At 42.2% G+C, this 16,763-nt stretch overlaps 1 protein-coding gene across 1 annotated transcript in view; it reads right to left on the bottom strand.

Moving 5' to 3' along the window:
• LOC310987786 (voltage-dependent T-type calcium channel subunit alpha-1I-like) overlaps positions 1-16,763 on the bottom strand; it is a gene marked incomplete at its 3' end in the record, with an annotated part of 212,719 nt that overhangs the window by 99,521 nt on the left and 96,435 nt on the right. The window contains 4 exon segments of the mRNA XM_083974215.1: positions 768-885; positions 2,678-2,863; positions 4,836-4,987; positions 15,853-16,247. Of these exon segments, the coding sequence (XP_083830341.1) occupies positions 768-885; positions 2,678-2,863; positions 4,836-4,987; positions 15,853-16,247 (851 nt within the window).

Genomic DNA, 16,763 nt, shown 5'->3' with positions numbered 1-16,763 from the left:
TCTCAAACTCTTTCACATCAAGGACCTAAAAACTTACACAAATTTGACCACGTACCCCCATTGGACAAAATTTATATATATATAACAAATATTTGTTCTGAGAGTGAGGAACATTACTTTTTTGGTGAATGTACCTTTAAATTAGAGCCAATGGCGTGAATTTTTGAATTTGTAGAGAGATTTCTGGAAAAAAGTGGTACAATTTCTCCAAAAACAATTAAACATTTTTTTTAAAAGTGGTAAAAATTCTCCTTAAAAAAAGTTTTAAAAATTTTTTTAAAAAAGAAAGAAAGAAAAAAAATAATCTAGAAAAAAGTGGTATGATTTCTAAAAAAAATTAAATACATTTTCTAGAAAAGTGGTTTCTCTTTTTTTAATTCTAAAAGAAAGTGATTGATAAAATTTCTCAAAAAACAGTTTTTAAAAAAATCTAGAAAAAAGAAAAAAAGAAAAGTTTAAAAAAAATTCTAGAAAAAAGTGGTAAAAAAAAAAGTTGGGGACCCCCTTGAACCCTCCAAGGACCCCTGGGGGTCCCCGGACCCCACCTTGAGAACCACTCATTTAAACCACTCATTAATTGCATGTAGATACGTCTGTCAGCATGTCTTCAAATATGAACCACTGGGAGTTCAAACACTCGTTTCTATAATAATCTGTGTAGAAGTGTAATATGTTTAGTCATCTGCATACACAGAGAAATACAGGTTGTATGTGGAGCAGATATGCAGACGTGTGTTGTGTTGTGTGTGTTTGTCTGTGCTGATTACCTGGAAAACAGTGACGATGGCCCAGAGGAGGGAGTCGAAGTTCTTCCTGTCCGGTACTGTGTCACCCGTCTCTGTCTTGAGACTGAACTTACAGCCGAAGATGTGCATCCCCAGGATACTGCAACACAACAAGAGAGCCTTTAACACAGCATACACACTGAGAATATAACATCAGCTGTATGTGACCAGGGACTGGACGCCTTACTTTTTAAGGACATTGGATGATTAAAGCTTTTCTTTGTCCCGGATTCATCTGATTTCATAATCGCTGCCTTTTTTTTAAGCATCTGTTTATGTTATCAGTTGTTTTTGTGCCCTGGCTGCAACCAAACACTTCCTCCTCTGGGATTATGAAGATAAATGCAAATGTTTGAATGCGACTGAGCCCTAAAGCCTGCTTACATAAGATGTCATCTGCTCCAGTGGCCTTGTTGTGACTGTAAAGCACCACAGTAAACATTGAAAGGCAGAGGTGTTTTCATCTGCACTTAATTGCAGAGATTCGTTACATAGACAATAATTCATTGAATGGTTTCTAAGAGCCTGAATATCATTTGTAAATAGATCATAAAGCATCTGCTGTGAACCGAGAGCCCTGAGCACAGCACTGCCGTCGTTATGGACAATCCCTCTAAAAGCTGAATTATGAATGTGACAATTATCAAGGTGTCAAATGTGACAATTTCCAATATCTAAATAAAATCTCTTAAATATTTTACTGCAGTTGCAGTGAGCGTCTGTCTGTCATTCTTTTTAATCTAATAGTGTATGGTAATACTGTAAGTGGCACTCAAGAACAAGCCCTTTAAAAGTTTAAAGTAAAAAAAAGGAAATAGTTTTTGCATGCTGACCCTCTGTGGGTGTGTTTTCTGTCTCTGATACATATCTAGAGTGTTTATTATGATTACCACAGGGTCACATTATTTTACAAAACAAACTCTCAGAGAGTGGTTTGAGTGGCAAGTGAAGCTGAGAGGAAGGGGAACAAAGCCGGCGGGGCCATTGATCGTCCTCTGAACAGACCTCTCAGGCCTTCAGATGAGCAGCAGCAGCAGCTCAGGCTTTTCAAGTGTCAGCCTGTTAAAATATAACTGGATCTTCAAGTGTCCGCTCATTATTCTGCACACAAGGTTAATAGCTGCCGCAGGACAGTGTGACCTCCTGCACTTCAAAGCAGGTAAACAAGAGTTTGAAAAAGAGACGCCAGGGTAAAGGGATAGTTCAACATTTTGGCAAATTGGCCCATTACCATGATCCCTATAGTTTTAGGAGTAGTTTTGTTACCTTTATTTGTCGGTGTGAGCTATTTTTAGAACAGTGGAGCAGAGACGTGAGCTGCTCAGAGCTACGCTACCGAGGCTAATGGGATTTCTTGGTTTCCCCTCATCAAACTTGTCAAATACACAATCCAACAACTCCAAAATGCTCTGGTGGACAAGTTGTGACCTGCACATTCACCACGCTATGAGATAATAACAGAATGTTACGAGACAGAGTTGTTTTCGAGGCAAATGCAGAGACTGCCCTCGCGCCTCAGCGGTTTTGCATGAATTTACCTCGAACACAACTCTGTCTCATAACGTTCTGTTATTATCTCATAGCGTGGTGAATGTGCAGGTCACAACTTGTCCACAAGAGTGTTTTGGAGTTGTTGGATAGTGTATTTGATGAGTTTAATGAGAGAAACCAAGAAATCCCATTAGCCTCCGTAGCGTAGCTCTGAGCAGCTCACGGCTCTAATGAACCTACTCCTCAAACTATAGGGATTATGGAAATGGGCCAATTTGCCAAAATGTTGAACTATCCCTTTAAACAAACAGCTAGTGAACTTGTTTTATGAATTTGTAACATGATGTAGTTTTTGATGTTTGTTTTTTTTGCTGTGCAGCACAGACGTGTTGTACTTTCACCTGAAGATGAAGATGAAGAGCATGAGCAGCATGCAGAAGGTGGCCACGTTGTCCATGGTCTTCATCAGGACCACCAGCTGCCTCCTCAGGGCCGGCATGAACCGCACCAGCTTCAGCACCCGCAGCAGCCTGAAGGTCCTCAGCACGGACAGGCCGCCGTCCGACTGGCCCACGATCTCACACACACTGACGAGACAAACACACACACATACAAACCAACGTTACCAACAGTGGACTATCGAGCTACAGTACACTGCCAAGAGTGGACTTCTGTTTCTGGTCATTTTGGAAAAACAAAAATCGAATATAAAGTTTACTTTTAAGGTGTTTTATCATAATATTACTGCAAATGTGTTTTTTAATTAATTTTAAAGGAATTAACTTGCATCCTTGAGCGATGTCTAACTATCAAAGAGTGGACCTCCACATAACTTTGTTGGTTATCCATTCAAAAATGGATAATTTACCTTTAGTGTTATCATTATTTAAACAAGTCTTTGTAATACAGAGAAACAGTGCTAAGTCGTGATAATATCCAATGAAGAAACATAATTACTGCACTTTAAAGTTAGTGTTAGCCTAGCTTAAAACGAAGGCAGTCAAATACAACAGTCCTATACCAACTCCTCCATTCAGGAAGGTTATAAAGTTCAGTTTAAGTTGAAACTGTGTTAAACAGGCGTTAAATCACCTGCTGCGTCCGCCCCATTCACCTACCGCAGAGCCAGCAGCTTTAATTAGACCATTTCGCTTCTTCTACTTTATCAAACGTCGACAAAAAACTATATTAGCTGAATTTATCTCGAAGTCCAGCAGCACATAAAGAAAGTTTGGTTTATCTTGTCTTGCAGTAATGAATGTGTCCACTTAAAGTTTCCTTAAGCTCTGGCTTAAATACTTAATGACCTTAATGGCTGTTTGCTGTCTGCAGAATCACAAAGTTATACCGTTCCTTTCACGTTCCGGCCGACATTCATCACGAGCAGTGGACCGCTCACTTGTGGAAAAACGCGGTTTTAAAGAAACTTGTCTCCTAATGGAAGAGGCCATCAACGGCTTCGACACAGCACATCTAAATAGCAGCGTCCGTGCATCGGCAGAGATTGAATAGGGGGTTGGTGAGCCTCGTATGAATAGCTGAGGACATTCAGATAGATGAAGGGAGGGAAATTGGTGGCAGAGCGCGACATAAGAAGACAGATATAGCTATGTTCAATCAACATGTATCCTCTGTGACGGGCTACACATTTGATCTTGTTCAGTTTTAGTTGCTTTGATGTGTATTTGATCTCAGGGTTATAATGGGGATCACAGACTAAGGTGCTCAGCCAGATGAATTGAGGGAAAAAAGAAAAAAGAAAAAAAAAAACCCAGTGGATCAAAGGCACAGCCACTCACCTGAAAGCTCCGAGCACAACGTAACAAGAGCCAAAAAAAAAAAAAAAAACATGCTGCTGCTGTCTGACTTTGGCATCCACATACATACAGATGGTACATTAACTCCAGGTACTACACTAGGTGACAAGGAGTATACACACGCATTTGTGTCAATATTTCATAAACATAATACTCCTTTTCTTTTTTATTGTTTCTACTTGTTCAGCTGTAATGACACGATGTGCAACCTACTTTCTAAACACACTTCATTTCATTGCTTTGAAAATGTAATGATGCACAACTGTGGGTCTAAAACTCAAAAAGCAATAACAAAATTATTTTGACTGCATAGGTTAGAAAGAGCAATGGTTCTCAAAGTGGGGTCCACTTTTTTCTATAAAATTTTTAACCCGTTTTCTTTTCTTTTTTTTTTTAGAAATCTTACCACTTTTTTAAACGTTTTTGGATAAATTGTACCACTTCTTTCCCAGAAATTTCTCTACAATATTTCAAAAATTTCACGCCATTGGCCCTAATTTGAACGTACATTAACTAAAACGTTATTCTGTCTCAAAACAAATATTTGCATATTTCTGGTTTTTGCTTCAAAATATTGTCCAATGGGGATCCGTGGTCTAATTTGTGCCAATTTAGGGGTCCTTGATGTAAAAAAGCTTGAGAACCACTGTATTAGAGCTGCCTTTTCCATTGTACATACAATATGTTGAAGCATGGAAATATTATAGTCTGTCTAAACAATAGCGTTTCAGCTGTACTGTACCTTATGATGACGATGACTCCATCAAAGACGTTGTAGGGGTTTCGCAGGTAGTTGAAAGAGCCGAAAGCTGTGAGCTTGAGGATCATCTCCAAGGAGAACATGCTGGTGAAGACGATGTTGCAGATCTCCAGGACGTTGGTGAGCTCATCTGGCTGAACGGAGAAGAGGAAGACGAGGAGAGGAGAGTTAAAGCAGGAAAATGTGACACTGAAGAGTTGGGTCCTGACAGGTGGTTTGGCAAATTATAAACTCTGCCAAACTCGACCACGGGGGGGCAGCCATGTTAGTTAATGAGCCGTACCTTTGTTACCTCTGGCTAGTATTCATTCATTCATTCATTTACGTATACACTGTACAAATAAATGGTTTGAGCTGCTGGTGGCATCAGTCACACATCAATCACAATCATATTGCCACAACATGATAATATATCAAGACATGCTTTTAGCATTTTAGCCACTAACAGGGCTAAAAGTTAGCATTGAGGCTAGACTGGAAAAATTAGATAAAAAAGCTAAAGAAAAGAAAGTGACAGAGGAAAGATGACTGAAAAAGGACTGAAAAGGAAAGAGCAGAAAGCAAAGTGGAGTAATAGGAGAGGAAATGAGAAGCGGTACCGCCAAGAGAAAGAGAGGAAATAACATGTGAGTATCTGCAGGAACACCGTGGTCACTCTGGTGATACATCCATAAATAACAAGCAGGTAGGCTACGGTCAATCAGTGTTTGGAAACACAGCGAGATGACCATGTTGAGCTGCTCTCCACATGTCTCTCTCTCCATGTATCTGCTGGCCTCTTTGTCTCTTTGGCTTCTTCACCACTTTGTCTGGTCCATCAGCCATTTTTTTTCTCACCGCGGATCGAATGGTTCAAATTGATTGGTGGAAAAGGGCAAGGAGGAGGAGGAGGAGGAGGAGGACAAAATCTCACACAAACACATTCACTGCAGTGCACTCACTGTACTGGCTTTGTAGCTGCAGTTTTAGGAGAATTACTGACAGCAGTAAAATAGCCGGTGTGTTGTTCAAACACGGTCTGCTCTGCCGGGCCACTTCCCTACGGTTTGGCTCCTCTCTGGCAGCGGGCAGCGGGCAAACAAAACATTACACATCTCCATCATCAATTATGGATGCTGCAGATGCTTCCATTAAAAAGGTCCGACATTTTTCACTCCCTCTCTCCGTCTCAGACACAAACTGGGAGACTGGGATTTTTTTTTGCTTCCCAGGAAAGAAAGAAAGAAAAAAAAAAAGCTCAAAAGCTGCGATGTAGCCTACAGTGAGTTCAGTTGTGCTGCTGTCACTCTCACATTGTTAATGTGGATCAATGTCTGTCTTCTCAGCTGCCTTTGACATTATTTGAGTTCTTCTCCCTCGTTCTTTCTTTCGCTCTGTTTCTGTCTGGCTTTGCTCAATATAAAGAAGGAGACACACATGCAAAAACACACAAACAGACACACACAGGAGCTAAATTTGGCACGATCATGATTTGCAGCACATCACTATTCCACACAACTCCAACAATAACGCTTCTGACATTTCACCGGCTCAGAATCAATGAGCACTGTGTGTTTTGCATTTGCATGTCTATGTGTGTGCAGGAGTGCGTGCCTGTGTGTGTGTTTGTATTGTTGCATGTATATAAACATATATATGTGTGTGTGTGTGTGTGTGTGTGTATGTGTTTGTCAGTGCTAATGAGTGTTTAGCAGTGTGAAAACTGGGGCTAATGATGCGTGCCCGCCAGTGTTGGTAACGATGTGACGGCTGACCGCTGTTTGCAGACCAGCCGAACGGCATCGGCAGCCCCTGGAGATCCATTACCGCTGTCTCATTACTGCAGACCTGGGAACAGATCTAAAGACTTGTGTTTTCCAGTTGGCTGATGTATGGTATGAAATAAGAGGAGCGGGGATTTGATGTCACACTGAGGACTCGCAGTTGATTTAGGAAAGTGAACTAAACGAAAAGTAAAAAAAAAAAAAAACACTGCAGAAATCGAACTCATATGAAACTTTAGGATTAAAAAAGGCTAATTGCAAATGCTAGTAAGAAGATATGAATGAACTGTGTGTGTGCTTGTTGCAGCTGGACAAATGTTGCTCCTAAAATGTGCCCTTAAATTAAAAAAACATTGCTGACACACATCAACACTGAGATGATGCAGGAAGATACACTACATTTTGGCAAATTGGCCCGTTGCCATAATCCCTATAGTTTTAGGAGTAGGTTTGTTACCTTTAATTGTTGGTGCAAGCTACATTTAGAACGGCGGAGCAGAGCCGTGAGCTGCTCAGAGCTACACTACGGAGGCTCATGGGATTTATTGGTTTCCCTCATCAAACTAATCAAATACACAATCCAACAACTGCCCCTGACGTTAACATGCATCAGCAGTTTTGCATGAATTTACCTCTAAAACAACTCTGTCTGGTAACGTTCTGTTATTATCTCATAGCGTGGTGAACGTGCAGGTCACAACTTGTCCACTAGAGCGTTTTGGAGTTGTTGGATTGTGTATTTGATGAGTTTGATGAAAGAAACCAAGAAATCCCATGAGCCTCCGTAGCGTAGCTCTGAGCAGCTCACAGCTCTGCTCCGCCGTTCTAAAAATAGCTTGCACCAACAATTAAAGGTAACGAACCTACACCTAAACCTATAGGGAATATGGCAATGGGCCAGTTTGCCAAAATGTTGGACTATCCCTTTACATATCTGCCTACATCTGATTTGTAATGACTGATATCTGATGTCTGCACCTACTTTGCTTGCCTGAAACAACCCGCGTGCACAGATGTGGTTTGGCTACCAACAAAGCATTTTTTTTCTGGAGCATTTTTAGAAGTGACCAGAATACGAGTCACATTTTGAAGCAGAGGAGAAAGAAGAGAGGCCTTATTAAGTCCTGTGATCGCTGCTACATCAACGCTATCATCAATTATTGTCACAGCGACTCTCAATGCCAGGAAGTATCTGATCCGTCTGTTTAGATTACAGATGTAAAGCAGTGGCAGATATCCGACTCCTATCTGATACATTTCCACATATAAAGGAGGCTTGAATCCGATCTGACAATATCCGATTTCATGCGTTTTTTTCGTTCCAGATCTGATCTGTGCCACTTGAGAGGATAAAATCTGAATAGGGTCACTTGACCCATGTGGTGTAAAGACGATCTCCTCGACAACCAGAACATCTTAAAAAGCATTAATCACCAACTGAAACTCAAGTGGAGGTCAGTTGTGCTGCTCTGATCTGCTGGTTTTACTTTGGGTTCAGTGAATGTGTTCAACTCCATCAGTCATATTGATGTCTGTCTTCAGGGCAACACAAGAGTCTCTCTGTGTGGCAGTTTCACCACAAACTACTGAACCTGGATCAGTCCCCTCTGGCAACAGCTCCCTGAATACTTTATCTATTTATATGACATGTCCGGTGTGTGCTGCAGGCGTCTGCTGATGCTTGTCAGATGATGCACCTGGGAGGACGAGGAGCTGGAGGTGGACAGGTCGGTCTGGGCTGGGTGTGAACTTTAAACTTGTCTTCATCCAACAGTCGACAAACCTTGTATTATTAGTTAGTTGGTGTATTTTCTTTTTCTGTTACTGTATTATGTCGTATAAAAAATGACAATTGTACTTTGGTGTGATGTGAGTAAATAAATATGAAAATATAGTTACATTTAACAGTATATTTTTGTGTTTTGACGTAACTCAAAACTTGAGTGAGTGAGTCTTTGTTTTTTGTTTAATTCTCTGACCTAATACATTTATTGGGTGACTCTGACTGGGACCGCTGCTGCACTGAGTAGTTCGTTTGTTTCTTCTTTTCTTTTTCTGTTACTGTATAATGTCGTATAAAAAATGACAATTGTACTTTGGTGCGATGTGAGTAAATACATGAAAAAATTGTTACATTTAAATATATATATATATATTTTTGTGTTTTGACATAACTCAAAACTTGAGTGAGTGGTTCAACAGCACGTCCCATGTCGGCTGATCGCCGGTTTCAACCCCCGGCCGTGACAATCCTTTGCACATGGATTTCCCCAAGTCTCTGTAGTGTATTATCCACCTGTACATTTTGCTTTAATATCTTGTATTATCTTATGTTCTTCTTTGTGTGTGCGCTTTGTCTGGAATTCAAGAAATGTGTGAATCGATGCTCTGCTAAGGGACTCCATGTCCTGTGTAGAAGTAATCTGGTTTCATGGGGTATGTCTGGTCAATGTGAATGATTGGCTCTGTTTTCTCCAACGGCTAACGGTTGTGGGAGACAGGATGTGGTGACTTCAGTTAGCCTAAAGGTTAAGGGGGATATGTCAAGGGTCATTTACCATCTGTTTTAGGGCTCTTCTCTGTCTGGAGAAGGGGGAGTCAGAAAAAAAGGTATATAAGTTTAGAGTTTTGGTCCAAGAGGAGAGAAGAGGGCCCTGTCCCAATTCTCCCCCTAACCCTAAATATTTGCCCTAACCCTACGTTTTGCGCGTTCACGTGTAGGGGTAGGGTGTCCCATTAGCCTACTCTATGGAGGAAGGGGAAGTGCGATTTTGCCCTTAAAATCAGCCCTCAAAATGTAGTGAGGTCCGATGCGGGCTTAAAACGAAGTGGAAAATGAAATTACCCGTTGTCACGCTCGATCGCCGTTTAGACAAATCTGAAATGCTTGAAGAAACATTACTATTTCTCTCTGTGTGTGTTTTGTGTCGCTATGTGTGGTATTTATTGGGGGAATCACGGTGTCGCGTCAGTGGCTGCAGCTGACAGGGACAGCTAACAGCAGCAGCAAAGCTAACGGTGGTAGCTAAGCTAACGGCGGCAGCAAAGCTAACGGTGGTAGCACCAGGACGTCAGCTGTTAAAACCCTCCCGTTGTCGGACACAACATGAAACTACTCCTGTTAGCTCAGTCATGTTGTAACTCTGATATCCGCTGGAGAAAATATTTTTTCACGGACCGTTTATTGATTCACTGAGTTATTAAAGTTAAACAGGTAGCTAACCGTTAGCCCCGCTAATCTCTGATAACAATGACTAATTACAAAAATCGTTTAGACTGAGATAAACAAACACAGCCAACGCAACAGGCAACACAACAGCGGAACCGCCGGCATTATTCATGAATGAAAATAGTAGCACGCTCCACCGGTATAATTGTAAACATGTGACGTATGTTATCACGTTCGCTACGTTCACTACACTAGTGGTGTCCCGTTTCCATAGGGAAAGATTTTCTGCCGCTTTCCCTCAACGAGGGGAATTTACGGTTGAGGGCACTCAAAACCAAGTGGAAGATTTAAGGGGGAGAATTGGGACAGGGCCGAGATCTCATATTGGCACCAAGGGGGCAGTTGTCGGTCTGAGAAGTGAAGCTCACTTCCGCATTCAAAAAGCTGCAATCCCCTCGGCTGTCGCTGGGGGCTGGCTCCAGAAGGGAGCAACTCCAATTGAGCCCCATGTTAAAATAGCCGATTTTACAGCTTAAAAAAACATATTTACAGCCTGGTACATTTTATTTTTTTGGTCTCAATCGATAGTTTCTACCCCCGCACACACTCTGAGGGGGGTGAATTTTTTTAAAACTCTACCGTTTTACTGCTATTAGGTTTAAAGTTCTGGCCAATCAGGGCGCAGAACCGTTGAGTGACAGGTCCGGCGACCGCTGCTACAAGGCCAGTGGGCGGGCTCTCGGCCGGCCAACGGCCGCACCGCTCCAAATATGGCAAGTAGAATCCAACATGGCGCGGTTCAAACCCCCGTAGTAGCGGCACAAAACAGACTCCCCCAAACCAATGGGTGACGTCACGGACGCTACGTCCATTCTTTTTACAGTCTATGATTGGCACCAGAGATGCTCCAGGATTCAGCATTTTTTGTACGCTGTTCTTCTTCCTGTAAATAAACTCTTTTTGAATACAAGTCAATAACACACATCAATATACCACATCTCCCTCCCTGGTTTCCTGTCTCTCTATACTGCCCTATCAAAATAAAAGCAAAAACAAACAAACAAGAAACAAATCCCAGGTTAATCGGGTGCAGGTGAACTAGTTGGCCGGGTGCCTATAAGCACATGCTGCTAATTATTCAGGTTTTAAGCCACAGAGCACTTTATCAGTGGGAGCAGGTAACAGCTTAAAGGACTGTTCTGCTCTTTGATGATGAAATCTAAAGCAGGAAGAGAAGGTGAAGAGAGAGATCAAGTCCCACTTCCATCAACCGTTAACACAGTGTCTGTGTGCCTCCTTCTGCTGCCGTATCAGGCAAAATATGAATATGAATGTGCATAATATTGAAAATCCTCTACAGTATAAGTATAAAGATGATGTATACATTTATTTGTATGCTTCCAATAAACATATTTTTGTCTGTAAATGGCAATTTTGGTTAATTCAGTTTCATCTTATTAACGCTCGTCCCTGTTGGTTATTGATTCTTCAATAATCCTCAGATGAAGCTGGAGTGTTGCATCATTTTCACATGAAGAATCTGAGTCGTTTCCAAATTCCCATCTTCGTGTTATTTGCTCCAATTTCATTTTCTCCTTGAGGAGATCCAGCACTTTCCTGCGGTTTGATGAATCATCTTTGTTTTTTTGTTTAATTCTCTGACCTAATACAGTTGCTTTCATTTATTGGCTGACTCTGACTGGGACCGCGTTTGCACTGACAAACATCAATCTGGTCATTTTTTCTTTAGCCTCTTTTTTCTAATCTCAGTGTTCTTGGCAGAAACCAAAGAACCGTTTAGCCGTGGTGTTTGATCTCTCTCCATCCCCTGTCACGTCTCCAAAGTGCCTGTCATGCTGCTGCATTATTCATTCCCAAACAGCTGTTAAAGTCTCTGAAGTGTCTTCTCACTCGACTAAGCCGTCCTGTTGGACAGAGGATGTGTTTTCATTAACGCACACGATGCTGCATCTGCAGGATCTGATGTGAGAGATGTAAGACAACCACACAATCATCTCACATGATCTTCTTTGTGATGTTGAGAACAATCTGAGGTCCACTTGGCACCAACTGAAATACTACAACCTTGATCGAGGCAGATGGTTGCACTCCCCGAGTCCGAGCTGCTCAAGGATTCTTTTTCTTGCCACTGTGGCCAAGTGTTTGCTAACGGTGGGAATGATTGGGTCTCTGCATTTCAACAGTGCCTCAAGAAAACTTCTGTTCTGTAGAAGAAGTTAGAAGAAGAATAGAAAGTTTAACATTTACAACAGCTGTCCTGACTACAAACACACCGTTTATGGTCAAAACCAGCAGTTTGTAACTTCCCAACATGAAGGAAACTCAATCTCACTTGATTCACCAGCAGACTCCACAAACAAACCAGATCTGCATTTTTATCTATTAACATGTGTCAAGATGGCAGCGGAGATAGATCTCAAAGGGCTCCTTCATCCCCAACGCCATCAACATAATTAATAAATCAAGTTAAAGTGATACTGTAGGTGTCTGTATGTAACCCATGAAGATGCTCCCTGCACATGTTTGTACTTGTTCTTGTCGACAAATTGGTTTTATGTAATTCTTGTAAACAAGTCTGTGTTTTTATATAACTGGGTGAGACCGAAGACAAATCTCCTGCCTTGGCTGGACAATACATTTTTCGATAACACTTTATAATAAGTACAAACTATTAAGCATTAGTTAAGCATTAATAAATACTTTATTTTTCATTTATAACACTTGAATACTCATTAGTATGTAGTTCATAAATACAGTTAGTGCTTATCAATGATAAGTAAAACATTTTTAACTGTGGTTATAAACTACATACTAATGAGTATGAATTCAGAATGTAATGCTTAACTAATGTTTAATAGTGTGCACTTATTATAAAGAGTTACCAATTTTTCTATTGTATTCTAAATAAATTTTAAAGCCATAGATTTTTTTTTTTAAAATATCCGGCAGCCATGTTTCTTCCAGGATTTACCAATAGCAAAGCCATAATCAGCTTTGGCACATGCCACAGTAGCGAGGGGGGCGGGGCGAGCAGTACTAATTTGCATTTAAAGGGGCAGGCACCCAAAGCAGCCGTTATATAGAGGCGAATAGAGAGTTGTCATGTTTGATCCTTGGGGTATTTTGACCAAAGCATGTCACAGACATTTCATTAAGAAACCTGGGAACTATTTTAAATTGTTGAAAAGAGGCATAATGAGTCTCCTTTAAATTGCTTCACTTGTTGGCCACATCAGGTTGGGAACCACTTTCGTAAACAACCAATACAATCACACATTCAGATAAGATTAAAGTGGTAATGTGTCAGGACTGACTCCTCCCCTAAATGATGTCATGCATTCTTGTTCCTCTTCGTCTTTAAGTTCATTAGCATTTGTGCTAAAACTTTTCATTTCTAACGTTGTTGTTACTGTAGTGAGCACTCCCTGAGCAGCAAAAAAACCCTCTCACCAACATTTTCAATACTCTCCAGATACATAATCATAATCCAGCAGCAATGATGATGATAGTGGTGTTACTACAGTTATTATATTAACATAGAGACAACGTGTTTCTAAAAATATGAGCAGCTATTTTCCAGCCCAGTGAATATTCAAACCTGTAATGAGAGAACACGGAGACAGTGCGTTGTTGATGGTGCTAATATTATATCTCATCATGTAGTTTCATTAGCATGGGAGGCATCTTTAGAGGGGAAACATCCCCAAAACACAAAAACTAGCTTGTCTGGAAATTGAATGCCCTCTCCTGTTACTCCTGATTTAAACCTGTTGAAGCCCTAAAATGTAAAATCAACATTTAATTGTTAGGTTGAGACAACAGGTGTGAAGGGGGGGCAGGTGGAAGCCCCTCTCAGCAGGACGATGATCAGAGCAGTGGGACGGATTAAGCCTCTGATGCCGCTGTTCAAACAGAAGGAGGCATGAACTCTGGTTTGCTAAACAGGCGGTGGAGCAGCAGCAGCAGCAGCAACAGCAGACATCTTTTTTTTTTTTTTTTCTCTCCAACTCTGCTACTTCCTCCCCATTAAAGGAGCAAAGTCTCTGGCTGCCTCTCTCGTTCCGTCTCTCCTCTATTTTTAGCCGCCCATGAGATGAGAGACGACCCACCACTGCGGCGGTGGCAGGCGTGAGTGGGCGATGGTATAGCGAGAGCGAGAAATATTGATAGAAAGACAAAGAGCGCACAAAGCAACAGCGACAGAGAGAGACGGGAAATGGGGAGAAAGACTGAAAAAAAAAACCAAAAAACAAGTACGAGTTAAAAAAGAAAACACACAGAATTGTGTTTTTATTGCTCAGAGATCTCGGCGAGCGTCGATCTGAGACGAAGGCGCGATGATGTGCTGGAAGCTCTGCCTGCAACCTGCTGCCACACCTGAGTGCAGACGTGTTTATCCTGTTGGCCGGAGAGTCACATTACACAGGCAGTGAGGAGAGAGAGAGAAAGAAAGAAAGAAAGAAAGAAAGAAAGAAAGAAAGAAAGAAAGAAAGAAAGAAAGAAAGAAAGAAAGAAAGAAAGGAAGAAAGAAAAAGAGAGAGAGAGAGAGATGTTTGTGCAGGAGCAAGAAAGTAATAAAGCGGTTCACACTGTGGAGGAGTGAGGACAGGAAGAACAAGCTGAAAGAGTCTGACCTCACACTGTTGCTCCGCTATAAAAAGCACTAAGCCGTGTCTCTAACTGCTGTGGTGGATTCCCCCATTCACAGACATGCAGCGTTAAACTGTGCTCACACACACACATACACACACATGCACACGTGAATAAATAATAAATAACAAGAACAGCATCCCCCCCTCCCACATTACTGATAATGGATGAAACCTCCCTCCGAGCTTGAGGAAACTGTTTGTTCCTGTTTGTCTTTGAACTAAACGCTGTGAAAGTAAATGGAGGTTTTAATGTTTTTAATTATAGATCCTCACTCTCTGTGTTTTATTTTGAAATTGACGTGATGCTCAGTGCGTTTGACTTCCTGTTTGGAGTGAGTGATCTAATCTACATGGATTAATACGTGCTGGTTGCGTGATCAGGCAATAGACCTGCACATTTTATTTTATTTTTTCGCCAGAGCAGTGCCGGACCGGAGACGGATGCTCTGATTGACATGAATGGGCCTCTGGTGTGAGCACCTGAGTAGAGTCTATGGAAACTGGGGGTTCGAATCCACTGTGACATGTTTGATTGTTTATCTGCGGTACAGAGACTCTCACCTACTGTGGGTGTCTTTGCTTTAACACCTTGACACCCACTGGCCCGTCCAGGACCTGGCTGGCCCAGGGTTAATCAGAAGCAAAGTGAGTGACCCATAGGCCAGTGGGTGTTAAAGGGATAGTTCAACATTTTGGCAAATTGACCCATTGCCATAATCCCTATAGTCATAGGAGTAGTTTTGTTACCTTGTCGGTGCAAGCTATTTTTAGAACGGCGGAGCAGAGCCGCAAGCTGCTCAGAGCTACGCTACAGAGGCTCATGGGATTTCTTGGTTTCCCTCATCAAACTCATCAAATACACAATCCAACAACTCCAAAACGCTCTGGTGGACAAGTTGTGACCTGCACATTCACCACGCTATGAGATAATAACAGAAAGTTACCAGACAGAGTTGTTTTAGAGGTAAATACAGAGACTGCTGGCTGAAAAACTGATCCCGTCTGGATCCGCATCAGTGGTTTTGCATGAATTTACCTCCAAAAATTCGCCAAAATTTTGAACTATTCCTTTAAGGGGTTACTGTAAAGTGTTGTCATACATCTTGTATGCAAAGATCACAACTCCAGAAACTGCTTGTTCTGAACCTTCCACTGAAGCCGTCAACGTCTTCATCAACACGTTTCACAAACACTTCACAGATTCTAAACGACGTTTGATTCAAGTTTGCAAGATTGTTAGAGAGTAACAGAGACGGCTGTCGGAGACAACCAGACAGAGAGAAGAGAAGAGAGAATCTCACAGAAACAGTCCAGATGAAAGAGAATCAGTTAAAGATGAGAGAAAAATAAAATGTGACACGAAGAAGAGCAGGTGTTTGGACGCGGCCTGTTACCTGCTCGTGGTGTTCGATGCCCATGCTGATGGTGTTGATCAGGATGGCGATCATGATGCCTCGGTTGAAGTACTTGCTCTCCACGATGCCCCACAGCTTCATCCTGATGTCGTGCCACAGCTGCCTGCACGTCCTCTTGGGACACCCACAACCCCCCGCGTCCTTCTTGCCCTTCTCCTTCGCCCCCTCCCTGTCCGCTTCCTCCACCGCCCCCTCCTCCCCCGCCTCCCCGCTGCCGCCGGCGCTGCGAACCGGCCCGGCGCCGTCGCTGAGTGACCGGGCGGCGGCAGCAGCGGCGCACTGAGGGCAGCCCTCTGAGGCAGAGGCCGGGGCGAGGGCCATGGGGTCAGCAGGGGAGGGGTGGTCCGGTCTGTTGTGGTGGGGGCAGGGGGGGCCTGGAAGTTGATAAATGGTCAGCAGGGTAAATACAGGAATCTTGAAGTTAATTCTAATACCTTTTTAAGACTTTTTCAAGACCTTCTCAATATTTTTCAATACCTCACCGCCACTTCAACCCGTAACCATTTACATCAGTGACACTTTTAACTTAAAGGGATAGTTCACCCAAATTGAAATTTCACTCATTATCTACTCACCCTCATGTTGACTAAGGGCTGGGAGAAGTTTCAGAGTTACCGTTATGTCCTTTTCGCTGGCGAATTGAAACACAAACACACACACGTAGGTCAGCAGGACACAGACGCATCACAGCGCTGCGCCTCGGCTGACACATCCGCAGGTTGCACAGTAGTCTAGCCGTACTGTCTGACAAAAAGCAGGCTGCAGTCGGGATTTTCCTTTCCTTATCCAGCGAAAAGTAACAGATTACTTTTTAAAAAAAATAACTAAGTTACTGATTGCTCAACGCACGAAACTAACACGTTACGTTACGCGTTACACGAAAAAAGTAA

This window comes from Trachurus trachurus (assembly GCF_905171665.1).
Source record: "Trachurus trachurus genome assembly, chromosome: 1".
NCBI classification, from domain to species: Eukaryota; Metazoa; Chordata; class Actinopteri; order Carangiformes; family Carangidae; genus Trachurus; species Trachurus trachurus.
This window is presented reverse-complemented; position numbering and strand designations above follow the sequence as displayed.